The following is a 21,727-nucleotide window of genomic DNA, read 5'->3' on the forward strand; positions in this document are numbered from 1 at the left end:
CTCATGTAATAAATCAAACAAGGTGGCACCCTGCCCACCTCTTTCCATTTTTGGAAATGCTCCCTTATATACACTTCTATATATGACATGAATAACCTATCGGTAGCTCAGAATGTCCTCCTTGTGGTTTTCTCAGCCTTTCTAACATTCCTTCCACCATTTTTTCTTTTGAACCAAGATTTCAATGAAGTAGGTTGTGTCTTTGGTCTGCTCGAAATTTCATATTTTTTAGACCAAAATAAAGCTTGGTTACTAAGCTTGATAAATTTTAGTAGAATTCTATGGTATTCATGTAGTAATTTATGATTTTTTAGTTATTCAAATATATATATATAAAACCTAAAAAAAATATTTTTTCATATCCTCCACATGCAAAATTTTTAAAGGCTTAGCAACCGAGTACAAAGGTTGTAACTAGAAAAGATAATTTTTTGCTTTACTTCTTTATTTTTTGTTCTATGTTTTAGGAAAAATAAGTTTAAGAACATATTTCAAAATATCAATAATCTATATACATATATAATGTATAATAATTGAAATGTGACTGTATTTTACAAAATACTAGTTGACTAAAACACAGCCAAGACACGTTACTTTGTACAGACCAAAAGTCACCTTTACGTTATTAAATATTAAAATACACATTTAAACTTCAAAGTGGAAACTAGATTTGTAATGTTACCTACCTATACCTTTTTTTTTTATCTTTTTCTCAAGCAGTACATATGCACATGGCAAAATTATATGTATCAGATACCTAGCTCTAGGGGTCTCCCTTTACAGCAAATCTATAAATTCAGTTGCAACTAAAATCTCAAAATAAGCAAGGTGAGGTGTTTGTGTCATTAAATATTCCACTTATTTATCAGCATCTTTATTTTTTTTATAAAATCTTAATCTTCAAAGTTGTTTCCTGAGATAATTAATAAATTAAAGAAGTTTGAGGTTTTTTTTATGACAACATTTTTTTTTTGTTATTGTACTTGACATATGTAAATGTCATTGCTTTGCTCTATATTGTTGCTAATTTTGAGGACTGAAATATGCAATTCCAAATATTGATGGAACTCACTACTGATACACATGTAGGGACCTTTGTTCATGATAGAAGTGCTTAAAGCTTGTTGTTGTTGTCAAATGTTCACTTTGTTTTGAATAATGATGGTATTTACTATTGATATCCATTTAGGGACCTTTGATGGTGACTGAAGCACTGAAGGCATATTGCTGTGGGCCAAATGTTCATTTTGTTTCCAATATTGATGGTACTCACTTAGCAGAAACATTGAAACATCTGAATCCAGAAACTTCTCTTTTCATTATTGCCTCCAAGGTAGTGATTTTTAATTTACTCTTGAATAAGTTCTCCAATCCAAGGAGTATTTTTATTTTTGTGTGATCAAACAGTAGTCACAAATATGTGAATAATTTCATCATAGATGCAAAATAAATGTAATTGGAGAAAAAATTCATACTGCATTCATGGGATATACAGAAATGGGAAAGGGACACAATAATAAAAGTAAGATGCATCTTAACCATTTATAGAGAGGAAATGAACAATACAGAACACACAAGACTTGATGATTCTTTCATAGTAAAGGCCTGATGTTGAACATTTCAATTATATATGTACAATTGAAATTTTCACTTCTGCAGATTTTTTCAAGTTCTTACTTTAAATATGCATAATAACTTCATTTGAGATTCATGGTGTTAGTGTTCTTAAAAGTGTATAACATTGAGGATATTTTCAATTTTGTTGGACTGCTTAATTGCCTCTTTTTTAAACTGATTTTCAATTAGCTGTGACTAAAAATACAAATTCAAGATTATACATTGTTACTTATTTTGCAGTTTAGTTCCAAGAATTTTGTTTTGCAAAACAAGTTGTACAACTGATGGAATCCAAGCCTTACTGTTTAGTATTTACTTTTATTCAAATCTGAATTCAAATTAAAAAATGTAAGTACTGAGAGTACTACAACTTACAGGAATTAAACTTAGTAGAGTTTTATTTTAAATGATTAACTAAAGTAATATTTTTTTAAATCAATTGAAAAATCTAATCTGCAAATTACAAGTCAACCTCAATAAGTCAATTTTCAATTTTAATTAAGCATGTTTTTTTTTGTTGTTATTATGGACTTTGATCAAAATCTAGTCTAGACTTATAAATGTTAATACCACTGAATATTGATGAGCAGTGTGTCAGTGCTTCTTGTATGCATGCAAACATTTCACAAAATGAGGTTGGCATTTTTAAATTCAGTGAACAATATATTTAAAGCCCTTTTGATTGTATTTCAACAGAATTAATGAAAATCACACACCTATCAACCTTATCTCAGCAAAACTGAGAGATTCCCTTTATTTGGTGTAAGTAAGGTCATAGGTATTTTGGCATATGCATTATTGTTTTTAAAAAAATGGACTAAAAAACTAGCACAGCCACTGATCTAAGTTATAAATGTACATGTTGCTGAATTACATAAACAAATTACTGGTGGTTCCTGTAGTTTGTCAAGTACAATCTAGCTGTGTATGGTGACATTGAAAAAGTATTTTCAACTAGTGTAATCACCTTTAAAAAAAATGTATAAATTTTTACAGCGTTATGTGAATTTTTAATGAAATAAATAAGCCTTAAGATAATAAATTTAAAGAATGATCTTTATTATCCCCATCTTAATAGTATATGAGGCAAATTGTCTTGACACAGTGTTCCATCTCTTTGGTTTTCATTTGTCCAAAGTAAAAAACTAGGCTTTTCAAAAGCTTTGTAAAAAGTTATGAATATATTAAGAAATGAAAAATGTTTAAGTCAAGACAGATGTGTTTGTAATTTGTTGTTTTTGATTGTTAAGTGTGATTTGGTGCCTTTATTAATTAGAATTTCTCTTAATACACAAATTTTACCTGTTTAATTATATTCAGTTTTATCAAATGTTTAAAAAAAAGTGTTATGAAAAATAAGCTTATTCAGTCTACAATTGCTTTAGGAATAAAACTAGTTTTACTTAATCTTTTTTAACTCAATAAAGTGAGTGAAGAAAGCAAAAAATGTTAAAATTGTTTTACTTAGCACACCATTTTATTATTACATCTTGGGGTTATCTTGTTCAACTTCTTGAAAAATTAGCCATGTTATGTAAGGGAACGTACGTGAGAAAGATAGCCTTGTTAGTATTCTACTTAAGGGAATCTACATGAGAAAAATAGCATTGTTATGATTCTACTTAAGGAAATGTATGTGAGAAAAATAGCCTTGTTATGATTTCTAACTAAGAAAGTTACACAAGGAAAATAGCCATGTTATTATTTTTGACTGACGAATGGACATGATGAAAATAGCTGTATTGTTATTTCAAACTAAGAAATGTACATGAGAAAAATAGCTATGTTGTTATTTCTGACTCAATAATATACATGAGAAAGACATAGTATGATCCTAATTGAGGAAAGTAATTGAATAAAATAACTGTGTTGCAATCAATAAATATAAAATAGTAAATAGAAATGGAATTAAATTTTAACTTGTAATTTACTAATACACCAATATTAAGCTAGACAGCAATTAAGCCTGCAGAAATATCCATCAGCAATTGTAGAAAATATAAGTGTAGATTTGAAATGGTTTACAAACAAACTTAATCAAATATTTAACACCCAAATTATAGTATTCCCAGTCTGAGTTTATTTTCTGTGCTAAACAAAGGGCTAACTTCTGATTTTTTTTTCAGATATTATTTAATTATATATATATATATGTATACAGCTTCAGATGTTACTCACTTTTTGCAGCTATTTTTTTATACTAAATCTAACTTAGTACTCTGCCTTCTTCCTACAGACATTTACAACTCAGGAAACTATTACCAATGCACAGTCGGCTAAAACCTGGTTCCTACAACATGCCAAGGATGTAAGTACTCCTTTTTTTTATTCCTACTTTTTTTAGTTCTTTTAATTTTAATTGGTGCATTATAGTTCATTTTAGGATATTTAAATTGTCATCAGAACATTATATGAGCTAATTAGTGTCAGTGGACAAATTTAAGACATTCTGAATGGTTGTCCTTTGGACAACCATTAACCAGACTTTGGTTGTCCTTCCATAAGTAAAGTAAAAAAGAAAGAAAATCACTTACAATAATGTCAGGATACATGCACAAAAAAAGGCACATGATTAACAAAGTTATATCAGATGTCTGATTGATATCAGGTACATAATTAAGATCAACATCTTTTTTCTTTTATTTTGGAATGGGGAATGTTGTCAGTCTTCATTGATCTCAGTGATTTGTGCCTCTTCTATGCTATGCTAACTCTTCTTCACAGTAGAACCCTAAAAGTGCTGGTTAGGGCATCAATTGCCAATCTGTTTCTCCAGTCACTCTTCACCCTCTTCATTTGGCTGAATCCTCACTTACAACCCACAGAATGGGCAGAGATGGTGAGCAGGAAGTTGATGAAGGTAAAACAGTTGGAGGCATTATCTTTATATATGATGCATAGTTGCTGCCATGATGGCTTACAGACAGGTTTGAAGCTGTAATGAAATTAAAACATAAGTCTAGTTTAACGATTAATACAATCCGTCAGTAAATATTGTAAGTTGCGGTGAGCATTTTGCAAAGTGGTTAACCATTGAATAAAATAATTTTATGAAAATACTCTCTTTGTGCACTTACTATCTTTGAGGCTGGACTATTTTACCTCAACCATATTTGGGTTAGCTCCACTTTTCTTTAGAATTTTGTTTTCAATACCAGAGACATTTCTTCTCAATGGCTGTATTAATGCATTTCAACTGAAAGACATTGATAATTTTTTCACCTCTCAAATGGAACCGTCAACTTCAGCCCAAGAAAACTTATCACGCTGTTAGCAGAGCAATCATCCATTGCAATTGGTTGAATTATCACATAAGGTACCTTGCATTTTGAATAGGGATGTTGTTAATGTGGAGATTTCTTTCATGGTGTGCACATGTTTGGGGGATTTCCATGCACTATACAGGTACCTTTGAAAGCAGGCTGTGAATTGAGCCTTATAGTACAGTGTGTGCAGCTAGAGGTAGTGTTTCTGAAAGTTTTTGTGCCAGTTTGGATTCACTGTATGCAGCGTGCACCTCAGGAATAAAACCATTGTGTGTTTACGTTTGAAAGTTGAACTGAACCGCTAAACCATTCAATACAAACATGAAAATAACATGGGAATTATCAATTCTTTGATAATATTCTCACATTGCTTGCATTCTGTTGCATCTCCCTGGTTCATTGCTGAAGTGGTTGCACAAGGCAGTTTGCAAGCTTTGAAGTCTGAAATAATTTGGTCATTTGATTTCTAATAAACTTTTTAACTTTTTTTTGTACTTTTTGTCACTTGTACTAATTATTCATTATTCCTAACATTCCGAACTTTTATTCATTATTCCTAATATTACAAAGTTTATTTCTCATCTTCCAAAATTTACTAATATGAAATAATTGTTAAGTTATAGTGTATGATTATTACATATCTATGCATAATATAATTAATGTAATGAATTTAAATAGAAAAGATTGTAAAGTACATGTCAGTTAGAAGATTTGATCCTGTAAGATCTAAAAGTTTAAAGATCAGTGTAATATTAGTAGGTTTAACTATAATGACAGTCATAGCATATCATACTACTTATTACATAAAGTGAGTAGCTTCACATCTTGGAATTAGTGTGCATATGCTGAAACCCATATTTACCAGTAGTTTCTATACAAGTAGGGTTGTGGTGCTATTTTGTCACACTAATATTTTGTGTAGAATATCATACCTAAAATCATATTCATTAAAACTCTTACTACGGGCTTGGTGAAATTAGCTGAGTTTGTGACCCCAAATTGACCTTTATAATTTTCATACTATATCTTCTAATATGTTTCATGTATCTTCACAAAATTTCACAAGCTTTCAGTAAGCATTACAGGTCTTTTGTAGACCAAAAAAAAAAATCAGAATTTTTTAATGAGGTATTTTCACTAAAGATTTCTTCGTGAATATATGGAGTTAAAATTGTGACTGTTCCGAGTGCAAAGTAATTTTCATGTCAGTAGTAAGAATACTTCTCTTCATCTGAAAATTTTAAAATTTCATTTGTGCAATCTCTAAATCCCTCTAAATAAATTTCAAGCATTTTTTTTTCTCACTTTGTATTTTATTTGTTATTTTTACTACTCTAACTCTATATACAAGTTTAGTCAATTTGACCAACTTCATAACCACCATAAAAAAATGAACAAAATATAAATCACCATTTTCTTTCTGAAATGACATCAAATTGTAATATGAAACTACATTTGTTTATCATAAATAGCTTAAAACTTGTAGCAATATACATCTGTTTCTACTTGAATTTTATTATTGTATTGCCCTTAGAACTATTTCTAACTAATAATCCTGCCACACAAGTTGTAAATCACTTGGCAAACATGTAGCTCACATTACCCTATCAAATTATGTAATGCATGGGCTACTCACAAGCATACCTCATGAAAGTGATTTGTTATTATTTTTAATTTTTCACTAATCTAACCTGATAAGTTTTTAATTTTTAAATTTTAGTTATGTTTGTGATGATAAGTAAAGAATACACATGAAAAACAAGACATGTAGTACTCCCCTGGGTCTTCTTTTTTTTTTTGTCTGTCAACTGTCAGTGACACTTAACCATACTTTTTCGTACTAATAGTACTACTACACTAAATTTTTTTTATTTAATTAAACAATAACACGTAAAAATCAGACAATGTTCAATAACTATCATAATATTTCTGGCTTTCTAACTCTGCGATAAGAGCTGTTAAAGATTCAGTTATTCTCATTGATGTGTTTCTCATGGTAATGAAGTTTGAACTGTAAGCAAAATAGACAACTCTTTGTACAGAAAACAACATAATATAATATGTTATTTGATATATTAAAACTTTGGTTTTCTATTTTTCATAAATAATATAGTATTAACATCAGGGAAAACTATTGGTAATTTGTGAAAGAGAGGATGTGTTAGATGGACATTGCAAGATGAAGGTGATTTTCTAGTTTGTCTCTGTAACCAAATAAGATTGAAGGCTAGGAAAATTGCCCATAAAAGAGGGATAAAAAAACTAGTTTCCCTAGGGAAAGGGATTGTTCTGGAATTTAGGTACAAGCATACATATAGGTACCATTAGCCCCTAAATTAGGTATGTTTGTGTGAGGGGTGTTGGATAAAGCAAGATTTTGAACTTATATTTTGGTGGTACAAAAAATCAGTAAAAGACTCATGGATCCAAGGATATTCATGGTAGGGCATGGCCTGGAAGATGAAGACTAGAGATATGACAAATAAACAATTCAAAAGTCTGGAATTAATGAAACAAGAAAAAAAAGGGAAATGAAAAAAAATCAATATCACATGAAACTATAACAAGCACAAAATGGTTACGAGGTCAGTCCCAGGGACTGAGCCCATGCTGAAAGAGTTAATACTCTCTTGGTAATTGGTTGGATGTTTTGTATATATGGGATGAAGGGTGATGAAAGTGATGGCAGATGTGCAGCAGTAGACATGAATGAAATTTTATCATATTGTTCATGGAGTATAAATAGACATAGTTTCATATTGTGAAGAGTGCTTCAAAGCAGAATCTGAAACATCTAGTGTGAGTGATGATGCTGAGGAAAAGCCCATAGAGCAAATCTCCTGAAGTGACAGCAAGACTGACTGAACTTTTGTGAGGCTACCTGCAAAGATATAACTTGTCAAAAGAAAATAAGTTTAGTTTCTTTTTACTGGCCCATTTATCATTTTTTAAATGTTGTGATCAAATTCTTCACAATCATGCAGGTCTTGCCATGATGCATTGTTGAATGCAGTTGCAAGTACATGTTTTTTTAATGTCTTAAATCCAATTGCCAGTTTACAGTGAGATTTGAGAATTGTTCCTTGTGTTTCTCCTGTCTTCCAGGAAAAATCAATCAAATTAAAATCATGTGAATGTCCATTAGATATTTTAGAGATGATCCATGAAAAGCTTAGAACATTACGCTTTCTGAACTGCCCATTAAAATGTTTAACTTTTAATTCTGTTAATTGTCACTAATTCTTTTCTACATCAATGTATTCAAACTCTGTAGGCCTAGTACAAGAACTGACATTTGAGGTTATTACTCAAAGTAGATTACTGGACATAGTTATAGAAGCTTAACTTAGAATAGACAGTGTGATTATATTTTTTGCAAATTAAAGGAGTCTTACAGTTTTGTAGTACATCATTCTATGTAGTTTGTCATTTATTATAAAAACAATATTTATACCTTATTCAGCACTGAATGACCTAGGCTAACTTTGAGTGTTACACTTTATTGTTTTCCATTAATTGTACCTCCAAACTTCTGTTTTATTACAAGCACATGGCAAGAATTTTGGGATTTGTTGAGTTTTGATTTTGCTTTTTAAGACAAAGTACAGGTTTCCAGAGTGGAAGTTCTGAACTCATCAGGTGTGAGATGTGATAGTTTTTTTTAAGTTCAAAGAATGAATGCTTCAATAAAGACTGAAAAAAAAAGAACTATGTGCACTCACTGTCTTGGACTATTTGTAGTCATCATCAAACAATCATACAAATTTTTATCCTATTTATTTCATGAGCAACCAAACTTATTTTACACCATTGTATGCAACATACTAAACAACAACACGGTTTTGCAGTATGATTTATTTCTCACTATTTTTTAGCAGGGTTTTATTTTAATTTTTAAATTCTTTTTCTGCTATTTTATATCTTAATGAATTGTTGTTAGTACTACAAATAAGAAAGGTCTATAGGTCATAGTACAAGTCATTTGTTTATGGATTGCTTCATTACAAAATAATGAAAAAGTACATTGGCCATCCTAAAGACATGGTTCAGATGGCTACCAAAAATAGTTAAGTACAAGCCCTGATTAATATAATGCAGTAATTGCTCTCTCTGTAAGACTAAAGTAGCTAAAGTTAGTGTTATACTTTCATATCATTTACTGTAGGAATTATATTAGGTAAGTTGACACAAAATGATAACTGCAATGGTAAATATAAAGTGCCCAGGATATGGGGCATGAATCACCCTTTGGATATGTTATTTGATAATTTTAGTTTAATACAATGTGTTATATTATAGGACACTATAGTACCTAATTATTAAACTGTGTAATCTTTACTGAAAGCATTATGGTATCAAAGTATTTGTGTAAGTTATTGTCTGTGGTTTGTAATATTATAGTAGCTGAGCATTATTTGATGAGTTATGTTGTAATTGTAGGACACTGCAGTAGCTAAGCATTTTGTTGCTTTATCAACCAATGAGGTAAGTCAAATGTGATTTTTCTTCCTTTAAGTGAGTATAAGTGATTTAATATGTTTAAAAAGGATTCAAATAATTATTTTTATGAAAGAATAAGCATTCATATTATTAAATTTGTTCCGTTAATTTTATCCAGATATTATAAACTTATGTAGCCTTTTGTAGTTTAACTTATAAGTTTAATCTTCAGTAATGTGAATTAGCAAGCATCAAAAATATATATAGTACATACTCAAATATATAAATGTTAGTACTATGAATGGAACTAATAAGTTATGTAAGAAGTGCCTTGGTATTCCTAAAAATAATTTTTGGCAAGATAAAGGCAGACAAAAAATACTTGGTTCAGTTATTATGTTTTATTATTAAGTTGAAGTTATAATAAGTCATTTTCATAATCAAACTTTATTGTAATTTCACATTTTGAATGGAATTACACAAATTATTTTGTAATTAAGTTATTTTTGCAATTTAAATATCAACTATAATAATGTTTCAGATTTCTGAATATTACTATAAGCAAAAAAAAGTTACTTGAAATAACTGCTTATTATTACAACAGAAAAAAATAAAATGTAGTGAACCAGCTGATATCTGAAGTTTTGAAATAAAAATATTTAGATTTGATCAAAATAGATGCATTAAATAAACATGTAACAAGTAGGCAAAACATTCTTTGTTTTAATCCTAATCTATGCATAATTTTGTATGGAAATATTTTATATATATTGTGTTTTTTTTTAAAGAATATACATCTTTTTCCTAAAATTGTCATGTATATTTCTCATTAAAATCATTAAATAATTCCTTTGAAAATAGATTTAACTATTTATTTGATATTCATTATTGAAAATATTAAGTAATTATACTATAATAAAAAGTAATATATTTTCTTGCTGAACATTTAAACTAAAGTGTATTATATGCAATTAATGAAGAGTGTGTCTTTTTTAAAGATTACAAACTTGAGTTATTTAATTATTTCTGTTTTAACTAAATTGTTTTATTTCATGTAGCACTTCATTGAAAGTGACTCAGTGGCAAAAAGCTCAACTTATTTTAACATTCCTCCTTCTTAATAACATTTTTTGTGTGTGTGATATGATTTTAAAACAGGAAAAAGTGATAGTCTCAAGGATGTACACTTTTCTTTTTATATTTAGCCAAAGGTGAAAGAATTTGGGATTGATGAAAAGAACATGTTTGAGTTTTGGGATGTAAGTAGTTTAATAAAACATTTGCCTTGTAATATGTTCACTTTTCTTCTGTATGAGTTTCAGGAAACAAGTAGTTTTTTTACATATATTTTGAATCTTCACTCCATATTAAAATTGTTGAATTAATAGTACATCTATCCCAAAAATAAAACTTGTTATAAAACATCAAAGAAACAAAATGGATACTTGTCAGACCTGCTGCCAACCCTTCAAAGAATATTTGCAGATTTCTCTTTATAAAGCCATCAAGCTGTTTTTAGATGAAAGCATCTGTGCCTGTTGCATCATCTAAGCATTGTTTTTGTTTATCTCCTGATGTTTTGATTATCTTTGTCTTCCCTTTTTTTTTCATGAACCTGTAGAGCAGTGGCACCCAACTTTCTCAGAACAAGGTTCCTAGAACATTCTGAATCATGATTGAGGCTCCCTTCCTAATGAATCTATAGATACTAAGTACCTTAACAGTCTTTCGTGTATTTGCTATGCCCCCCCCCCCCAAAAAAAAAATTCCTGTGGCTCCAGTTTCAGAACACCTTTCTTGGGGTACACAGGTTATGTATCTGGGTATGTTCCTTTTGGAGTAGGAATTGCTTTTAATAAGGTCCTTTATTGAGCATAAATATCTTATTTTATAGATTTTAAATCTTAAGGAATTTTTAGTACATACATTATAATTAACTTCAGACATGATTGAAATGAATATAGTTCTTTCAAGTGTAAAATTGTTTATGGCTATTCAGTTAATGACACTGAATATCCAAGGTGAATCAAATAATATCAGAACAAATTAAGTTTAAACTAAAAATAATTAAGACAGTATGAATGGATTAATATTGATTACATTAAAGGATAATTTGAATATCCATATTTAAATTATGACTAATGAACTAAAGATAATTACATCATGGATCCTTGAGCTAAGAATGATCAGGAATAGGACTAATATGTTAGTGATTAATAAAATAGAGTGTGTATGGGACTGTTAGTTTTTATTAGTGTTTATTAAAGTTCAGGACTGTTATATTCTCTTAAATTAGGGCTACTGGTTAATGATTATTAAAATGCAAGACAGGATTACAGGTTATTAAAAGTCAGCACAATTGAGATATAGGTAGAACAGAAATGTAAGACCTGGAATATTCCAGTAAAAACAAATAATAATAATTATTATTATTCACATGACTGTTTGATTAGTGATTATTAAAATATAAGACAGTTTGATTAATATTTTAAATACCTAACTACTGAATTAGAGATAATTAGAATAAAAATGGAGGATTTATTGAAGAAACTGGATAATGAGACTTAGTTGTTTGATTAGTTATTGTAAATTTCAAAATTTTAAAATTAGTGAGAAGACTCAGATTAGTGATAATCATGGTATAGGACTTTTGGAGTAACAATAATTAAAATGTGCTTATACGCTGTGATAATATAACTTCATGGTTACTAGATTAATGAAAATTAAGACAGTAGTGTTGAACTAAATCTTGAAATAAAGGATTATTTTTGCAAGTGTGAAAAGATAACTAACATAGTACTGTATGATACATTAGACTAAATACATCAGAGAATTTTAATTAATGATGAACAAAAAACTGTGAATTTAGAACTATTGGTAACTGAAACATAAATTTTGGATTAATAATAATTAAGTCTTAAACATGTACTAAAAGTATAGAAAGTTTTGACGAGTCTTAAATTGATAATTTAAGTGAAAAAGAAAATAACTTTTATTTGGAAGCAGATAGTAATAATGACCTTTCTGGTTGCAGTGGGTTGGAGGAAGGTACTCTTTGTGGTCAGCAATTGGCTTGTCTATTGCTCTGCATATAGGTAAGTTAAAGGATTCAACCAAATCAGTTGCACTTGTAGCAAGGGTTAATTTCTAATAATAATTAAGAAAGCAGAGTACCAGAAACTGTATGAAATAAAATGTTTTAAGTTTAATTTTGTTAATGATATCTGAAAAATGTGTTACACCATCCAAAAGTTTATTTTATAAATATGCCTGCATATGTGAAAGATAAGTACATAAAAATCTGGCAGTAAAAACCATTACGATGTTAAAATTAATTTTTGCATATGGTCAACATGAAAAGTTTGTATGAACTGTTGTGTTTTCTTTAGGAATGGACAATTTTGAACAACTTCTCACAGGAGCTCACTTCATGGATCAACATTTCAAAAATATGCCTCTGGAAAGAAATGTAAGTTGGAAATGTGTTGTTTCACTTAATAACTAAAACTAGTTTTTATTTTTTCAGTTTTTAAAGCTCTATCAGTATGATAATTCATTAATTATTAAGATAATGATGATTTATGTTGAATTTCTCATTTCTGTCATGAAGAATAGTACTTGACCTTTGTTTAAAAAGATTGTAAACAAAATCATAGGAATTTTCATTGGTGATTAGCTATAGCTAGTAAAAGTAACAGGAAACTAATGTTTTGATGAAAAATGTCACTTTCAGGTTCCTGTGTTGCTGGCCTTATTAGGAGTTTGGTATGGCAACTTCTATGGAGCTGAAAGCCATGCACTTCTCCCTTATGATCAAGTAAGCTCAGAAGTGCATATTGAATTCTGCAATGATAAGCATTATTTGTAAATTTTTAAACAACTTTAACTACCATATAAACTTTGGTAAAACATTTGGTGATTTATCATGTACATTCTTCTTTATGTAACTGAACGTCTGATAATGCTAAGTTTTTACTGAGATTTGTCATGTACATTTTCTATCATGTGGCTAATCATCTGATAATGCCAAGAGTTTCTCAGGAATATACTATATATATTCTTTATCATATGGCTAATCATTTTATAATTCTAAAATTTTATGGGGATTTATCATGTTTTTCTTTATCATTTGGCTAATCATCTGATAATGCAAAGTTTTTACTAAGACTATTATGTACACTCTTTAACATGTGGCTGATTGCCTACTAATGCCATGAGATTTTACTGTAATTTATCTTTTTTTTTTCTTTATTGTGTGACTGATCATCTGATAAAGTTAAGAGTTTGTACTACAATTTATCTTTTAGCTAATTATGTGATAATGCCATGAAGTTTCAGTGAGATTTATCATGTACTTTTTGATTGTGTCAGTAATCATCTGATAATTCTGAGAGATTTCAGTGGGACTTATCATGTACATCATGTGGATAATTACCTCATAAGTATAGTTTGGTTGGAATACTATTATTATACACTTCTAATTCTTGAAAATCCTCAAAGGACTAGATAAAAAATGTAATGTTTAGAAATGTAATAGGCCTGATACTAATGTCTTATGATAAGTATGGTTGTAATCATTCTTTGCCAACTTATAAAATGGCATACATACTATAACAGTTGTATTGAATGGCTTATATAAATATTGTTCTAACCTCTACTCTTTTTACATCTCAAACAACTTTAATAGCTCTGGATTGAGTGATATATATCATCAGCAGATGATATAACTAGTATAGTGTGGTTGAAATACTATTATATTTGAAAATCCATGAGGAGCTAGGTAAAAAATGTACTGTTTAAAAATGTAATAGGCCAAATACTAATGTCTTATGACAAGCATAATTATAAAGATTTATCATTTACATTTTATATTGTGTTGCTAGTTACTTGATGATGACAAGAGATTTCATCAAGATTTACCATGTACATTTGTTATGGTGTGCTTAATCTTCCAATAATGTGAAGAGATTCCATTGGGATTTATCATGTGGCTGATCATCTCATAATGTGAAGAGAATTCACAGGAATTAATCATATGACTAATCATCTGATAATGCCAAGAGTTTTCAGTGGAATTTATCATATATATTCTCTGTCATGTGGTTGTGAGTGTGTTTTTAGGTATCGGGTACTGTAAATCATGTATATTCTTGTTTGTAATGAATTTAGTCATGTATGTTTTGTTGGAAGGCGTAATTTATAAAGAGATGTTGCTATTACAATAAGGTAATTGTGAAATAGTGAGGAACATATTTCTTAGTTAAAAGATGTAAAATGTTAATAATATAAACTGACTAACAAGTTTCAATTTGAGATTGTTATTCAAAGTTAATACCAGAAAATTTACTTACCAAAACTATTTTGAATATTAGTACATTAAAACATTTATATAACAACTTGAACATGAAAATCAAGGAAGCTTTTCATTAAACTTTTATTATAACCATACTTACACTGAGAAAAGCTTGTATTTATCTGTTTGTGCAATATATTTTGTGCCTGAATTCTTTTTTTTTTCTCTTTATAGTAGCATTTCCAAAACATCTGACTTAGTTTTTAAAGACCTTTATGAATATTTTTTATTGAATGGTTTACACTCTAAATAACTTGTGAAAAAATATACAAATGTACTTGAATGTAAGCTGGTATACTACAAAGTTTCAACTAATGGAAATGTACTGATTGTACATCGTTCTGTGTCTTAGAAGTAGCCAATTGAACATTTGATCAAGAAAAAATTAAGAGGAAGTAAATTACCTACATATTTAGGTTTTACTGAATGTTATTACAATTAAAATACAAGCAAAATAATTTTTGTTGTAACTATACTGTGTTAGTATTTCATGATTTAGGTTTTTAGTAACATCTTTTCCTACCTCTGGCCAGTACCTTCATAGGTTTGCTGCCTACTTCCAACAAGGGGACATGGAATCTAATGGAAAGTATGTTACTCGTAGTGGTGCTATAGTGAACTACACAACAGGACCTATTGTGTGGGGTGAACCAGGAACAAATGGGCAACATGCATTTTACCAACTAATCCATCAAGGTTAGTTTATATTTATACAACATGCCTTTTACCAACTGATCCATCAAGGTTAGGTGATATCTAGTGTAATGAAATTATTTTATTGGGTTAATATGCATGTAGAACATGATTTGTTGATACTGTCTTTATCTAATTACTTTTCAACTTCAGTTCCCTGTAGGTAAAGTAAGTGCAATTAACAATCTGTGTTAGTTTGTTTTTTATTTAATTCTCTCAGTGACTGATTCATTACACCAGTTTGTTTTCAGTAGTTGAAACTTTATCTAGCAGATTCATTAATAGGAGATTTTATGTGATGAAGTTATTTTGTTGTTTGAAAACATCTACAGAAAACCAGTTCATAAATATTAGTTTGTTTCAATCACTTTTTCTTCTTAAACCAGTGTTCTATGAATAAAATTAAGAATTTTGCAAGGTACAACAATAACAAGGCTTTTTTTTGGTTAAAAATACCCCAGTTGTTTTTTTTTCTTTGAGGGTACAATTTTGTTTCATTTAATGGAAGTTATTTAGATAGTGTTATCATGCTCATTAGACTAAGCATGTTATAGAATGGAGGACAACACAAGACCTGGAACATCATTCTTATAAGTGCAGTTAACTTTAATAGGTAATGTAGAGCCAAGTGTTGAGAAAAAAAACAAGGAAAATTTCAAAAAGCAAAGTTGTGAAACAGTAATACCACCTTTCACCCAAAGCTATCTCGACCTTGGTTTGCCCTCAAAGATTTGCTAAAAATATTTTTGCTAATAGCGCACCAGTCTATTATACCTCTATATTTTCATTCCATTTCAGAACATGTGCATATCTTGTGAATACCTTCCACCATTCATACTGTGCTACCTATACTAGTGCAGATAGATCCCTCTACTATTCTACCACAATCCTCACTTTCTTGATTGGCATTACAGTATATAGACATGTGTTTACTTCACTGCATGTGCTTGCTTTTTTGTTGTGATTGTGTTTCAGTCCTTCAACAGTTTGCTTTTGAATTTAATTTTGTTTTTTGAAGAATTCTTCCATAATTTGAATTCTAATTTGAATTTTATGGTAGTGAATGACGAAGTTCCCACCAATATTGAGGATAGTAGTGTCACTATTCTCCAGCAAGGTAGGTTGATGACATCTACTGAGGAGGTTCAAGCCTTAATTTGCAGGGAGTTGGATACTTTTGCTGGTAGTTGGCTTATTCTCCATTTCCTCCTGAACAAGCTTTTGAGGAAGAATTTATTCAGGGTGAAGATATCTTGGACTATTTTTCAGGCCCCGGCTTTTTTTGATCAGTCAAGTAATGCTTACAGTCAGGAGAGTTTGCAAACTTGACTGTTCATACACTTTATTGATTAGGTATGTCAACTTTTAAATGTATTTTCCAGGGCGGGTGGGGGCCAGGTTGCAACAGTTCTTAACCACTTGGTGTATCTTCATGATGGATCTGTGGGTTCTGTAAGAGGGTCTTTGCCTTCAGTTCAAGTTACCTCCCCCTTATCCTCTTCCCTGGTTTCTTTCTCTCCTCCTCAGGATCGTGCCTTGTCCAGTAGTCTTGCTGAATTATTTCTGAACCTCCTACACAAAGAAGCTATGGAACAGATGATGCCCACTCATCTGGGATTTTACTCCCATCTAATTTGTTTCCCTAAAATGGGAGATTGGAGACCCATCATAGATCTGTCCTGGCTGAATACCTTTTTGAAGACACCCCTAGTTCACCATGGAGTCATATCTCTCTTTTCAGTGGGTTTCTTCCCTGGGACTCTGGATGACAAAGTTCAATGTGACAGATGCCTATTTTCATATTCCCATAGCTCCAGGGTCACATCTTTTTCTTCAGTTCTTCCATGAGATCTGTGTATTTCAGTTCCATGCACTGTTGTTTGGTCTAGCTTATGTAATTTGTCAAGTAGTTCACTGATTTGCTCATCATCATCACTTGGTGGGTCCTTGGACTCGTCATTACATCAATGACTGGCTTCTGCTTACCTCTTCCCAGGCACAATAAGTCTCTCACACCTGATTACTTCCTTGAGAAGCTGCTCGGGTGGGGTTTCTTATCAAGTTGGAGAAGTCCTTTCTAACCCCTACACAATATCTTATTCATTTAGAGGTTATCTTCAATTCTCATCTCAGTCGGGCCCATCCTTCTCCATTTCAGTTCAGGGATATAGAATGGGCAGTCATAAAGGCAGTACATTTGCCTTCTCTCACTGCGGGAGAGATTCTATCTCTTTTTTGGGGACCTTGGCTTCCTTGGAAGCTATGCATTCCCTTCAGTGGATGTTTATCGTCCAGTGGAACTTCTCCCATGATCCCTTGGATCATCCTATCGCCCTCACTCCTGAAATCAGGGCCAACTTTGCCTGGTGTCTCGACAGAAAAATGACCACAGTGGGGGTTCCCATTCCTCTGCCTTGTCTCAATGCTCACCTATTCACAGATGCTTCCTTGTTAGGTTAGGGAGCTTCCCTTGAATCCAAGGAGATTTTGGGGCACTGGTCAGTCGTAAAAACTACATTGCATATTAATCTCTTCAAACTTTTGGCTGTTCATCGGGCTGTCTCATTTCCTCCCACTCCTCTGGGGATGGGTGGTGATAGTTCACTCTGACAATTCTGCTGTCATCAGCTACATCACCAAACAGAACCAAGTCCTGGTCTCTGTGTTTTCAGACACTCGACCTCCTGTACTGGAACCACTATTACAATTTAACCATCTTAGCATGTCATGTTACCAGAATTATGAATCTGGTGGCCGACTGCTTATCTTGTCCCAACTAGGTTCTACCTACAGAGTGGTCCCTTCATCAGTGGAAGTGTTCTTGCCTGGGAACATCACATGTAGATGCATTTGCCACTCACTGGAATGCCAAATTACCTTCCTTTTGGTCTCCTGTTCACACTCCTCCACTCTGGGGGTGGATGTGTTCAGTCAGGATTGGAGGGGCTTTCATCTATATGCCTATCCTCTTCTCAGACTAATCTCCAGGATCATTTCCATTGTTTAGACCACTCTGTCGTGTTTTGCTAGTTGCTCTGTATTGGCCTGCTCAGACGTTGTTCCCTCTGCTCTTGCCCTTATCTCTGTCCAGGTTGCTCCTCCGACAACCACATTCAGATGTTGCAAAACTCTGTCTTCATGCATAGCTTTTATCTGGTCCCTCGCCTCAGCTCAAGGACTTACTATTGTGTACTGGCTTTTATTACCTGTACCATTTAACCTTCCTCATTATCCGTGTACTAGAGATGTTGGTCTATCTTCAGATGGTGGTCCTTTTGCCATGACTTCTGTCCTTCCTATCCTTCTGTTATGTAAATTCATGATTAATGAAAGAATACATTAGGACATGAAAAGTTGTTTCCATTATATGTAATTGTAAAAAATGCAAAAATGGCCATAAAGATGGTAAAACACCAAATGTGGAACCACAAATTTACATGTATGTCCACATGGACTCAGCAAATCTTCATGCCAAATTTGCTGAAGACCTATCAACAGAATAGTGGTAAAAAATTCAAATATGCCCATAAGAATCACAAAACCCTAAACTGAAAATTTGTATGTATCTCCTGATGGACCTAATGAACCTCCATACCAGTTTTGGTGAAGATCGATTCACATCCTGTGAAATAGTTACATGGACAGACAACAGACAGTACTATTACATCTATATAGATAAAGGACCATCACTCATAGATTTCATGAGTAAAACAGATGGGAATTTTTGCCCATCCCCACTGACCCATGATTCTTACAATCTTGGTCTTTCTGATTTTCAAAATATGGAATTGCAGACACTCATTGCACAGCCTCCAGTGTGTCATTCCTCAGAACTCCCCAATGCATATTCTCCCTCCCCCTCCTTTTTTTTCTTTCTTGTGGACACGGGAGTCCTTACCACTCCAGTTCTCAGTTATTGGAGTGGTGGACCATGAAGGTTTTCTCCTGAGTGGGGTTGTACAATGAAAGAAATCAAACTTGTAACTTATAAGTACCCATTAAATGAGAAGAGGGCTGTTGTTTTTATTTATTGAATATACAATAACATACTATTCTGGATCCAAGGCACTCCCTCTGGATGTTTTACCCGGGCTGACCGCACTTGTTCAGTGTAAGGCTCTTCCATTGGATGTTTCTGCCCGATTGGACCACACTTGACTTAATAGAATTACAAAGTGCTTCCCCTGAATGTTTTTGCCTGGGTGGACTGCAGTTGGACTAATCCTATGTATCCAAGGTGCTTCCTCCTGGATTATGCCTAGGTGGACCATGCTTTTTAAACTCTGTATCATATGCAAGGAGCTTCCACTGGATGTTTTCTGCTCAGATAGACCACACTTGTCATAATCTGACGTATTCCAAGGTGTTTACCCCTGATGTTGTTTTCCCAGGCTGACCTCATTTGGCCATGATATTATATATCCAAGGCACTTCTGGATATTTTTTACCTGGGTGGACTGCATTTGGCCTATTCATATACAATTTACTGTCCTTTAGCACTAGCCACTTCTTATGCCTATATAACATTATTTGGCACCTTAGTGTGACTGATTATTCCTATACCACATATTATGACCTACTACACTACTAATGCACTGCGTTTGATAGATTGTTTAGGCAGAGTATTCATGAGAAACTTTGTTAAATGGATGGCAGCTGCATGTTGTAGGACTACAAGTGTAGAGGACAATGTTTTGAAAGTCTTCCACCTTTTGTCTTCAGACACGAAAGGTGGAAGACTTTTGAAACGTCATCCTCTACACTTGTATTTCCACAACAGGCATTTGCCATCCATTCAACAAAGTTCCATCAATGCACTACTTCTTGACAGTGGGCTGATTCCGAATTATCAGATAAAATTTCATCTCACTATTTATTTATGACGCTTCCCCTGGTTTTTTTTTCTTTTTTAAGGGGAAGATCACTCTTGTTGCTATCCATATCCTTGACACGAAAGTAATGGACTTATTTCAGTGTGCCCCAGGATGCTTCCCTTATCACATAATTCTTTGGGCCTGTTGTTGAATTACATACTAGACATTTCATATGTTCACTCTATGCTGATTCACGTCATAGTTGTACTGCACTGCTCTGAAGCAAAGTGCTGTACATTATTTTCTTAAGTCTATGGTGTCTGCCTCATAAATTTCACCCAATATATGTTACTGTTTTGTTAGTGGGCATAGAGCATACCTGTTCCAGAAGTAGTGCTGTACCCCACAGGTGTGCTTTACTTTCTTCTTCTGGCACACCTGTTATTTTCAGGTGGTTGTTATCTGTTTAGTTGAATACTGTCGCACCTTCACCAGCCCCAGTGTGAGATTCTAGCTTTGGGTGAGATGAGGTAGTACTGTTTCGGAAGTTAACATTTTCCTACACTGAAAATGTATTTCTGATAGGTACTTACCTCCTCTCATCCACTTCCCACCCTTCCTTCCACTGTTATGACTGTTTTAGTTTGTAACTTCCAATTTTTGAAAGTGAGGATTGTGCTAGAATAGTAGAGGGAGTGACCTGTGCTAGTTTAGATGGTGCAGTACGATTGGTGGAGGGTAGTTATATGAAATGCAGATGTTCTGGAATGGTGTGAAAATAAATGGGTATAATAGACTGGTGCACTATAAGTGAAAATATTTTTAGCAATGCTGAGAGGGCAAATCAAGGTCAAAATAGTTTGTTGGATATACAAGACTGTTCTGTGTTAGTGTTATTATTTAGTTTATTTTGTGACTTGATAATTAATGATTGTTTAGTTTTTAAGACAGGAGTGTTGAAGATGAATTGTTTTAAAGGTGTTAGTTGTGATAAGTTTTGTAACGTAACTCTGTACGAATCATATGTTGTGTTTGAAATTGCATTGTTGTCAAGGTTTACCAATATTGTTGGCTTCACGTTACTCAAATCTTCGGTATTTTTCTCATTAGAGGCCTCAGTGAACAGGTGTATATATAGGTGGCTCGCGAGTGCAAGTTAAGTAGAAAGTAGAAAAAAAGTCAAAAGTGAAAATTTGTCAGGGAAAAAAAACGTGAAGTTAGCCAGCTTGTGAGTGATTAGTCATAACAGGTGATGTTTTAAAGTGAGTTTCACTGTTTAATACATATAAACAGAATAATTTGTCTTGTCAAAGGGTGTTCTAAAGTAACTGAACCCATCTGTGTGGACTTTGACAAAAAAGGAGACAATCATTTAAAGTTCAGGATACAACTGTGGTAACCCATGGAGTAACATAAGTGAATTATACACTGATTTGTATTATTTGAAAAGAAGATAAAGAAAAATAATTTGTCTTGTCAATTGTCAACAACCGTCAACCGAGTACAAAGGTGGGAACTAGAAGAGAGAATTGTTTGATTTAATT

At 32.2% G+C, this 21,727-nt stretch overlaps 1 protein-coding gene across 1 annotated transcript in view; it reads left to right on the top strand.

Annotated features, from left to right (window-relative positions):
* LOC106462108 (glucose-6-phosphate isomerase) overlaps positions 1-21,727 on the top strand; it is an 88,657-nt gene that overhangs the window by 15,932 nt on the left and 50,998 nt on the right. Inside the window, exons 5-12 of the mRNA XM_013921993.2 lie at positions 1,190-1,333; positions 3,854-3,925; positions 9,324-9,368; positions 10,529-10,582; positions 12,358-12,418; positions 12,713-12,792; positions 13,057-13,140; positions 15,210-15,372. Of these exons, the coding sequence (XP_013777447.1) occupies positions 1,190-1,333; positions 3,854-3,925; positions 9,324-9,368; positions 10,529-10,582; positions 12,358-12,418; positions 12,713-12,792; positions 13,057-13,140; positions 15,210-15,372 (703 nt within the window). The remainder of the gene's footprint in view (positions 1-1,189; positions 1,334-3,853; positions 3,926-9,323; positions 9,369-10,528; positions 10,583-12,357; positions 12,419-12,712; positions 12,793-13,056; positions 13,141-15,209; positions 15,373-21,727) is intronic.

Source organism: Limulus polyphemus, unplaced genomic scaffold (genome assembly GCF_000517525.1).
Source record: "Limulus polyphemus unplaced genomic scaffold, Limulus_polyphemus-2.1.2 Scaffold1096, whole genome shotgun sequence".
In the NCBI taxonomy this organism is placed as follows: Eukaryota; Metazoa; Arthropoda; class Merostomata; order Xiphosura; family Limulidae; genus Limulus; species Limulus polyphemus.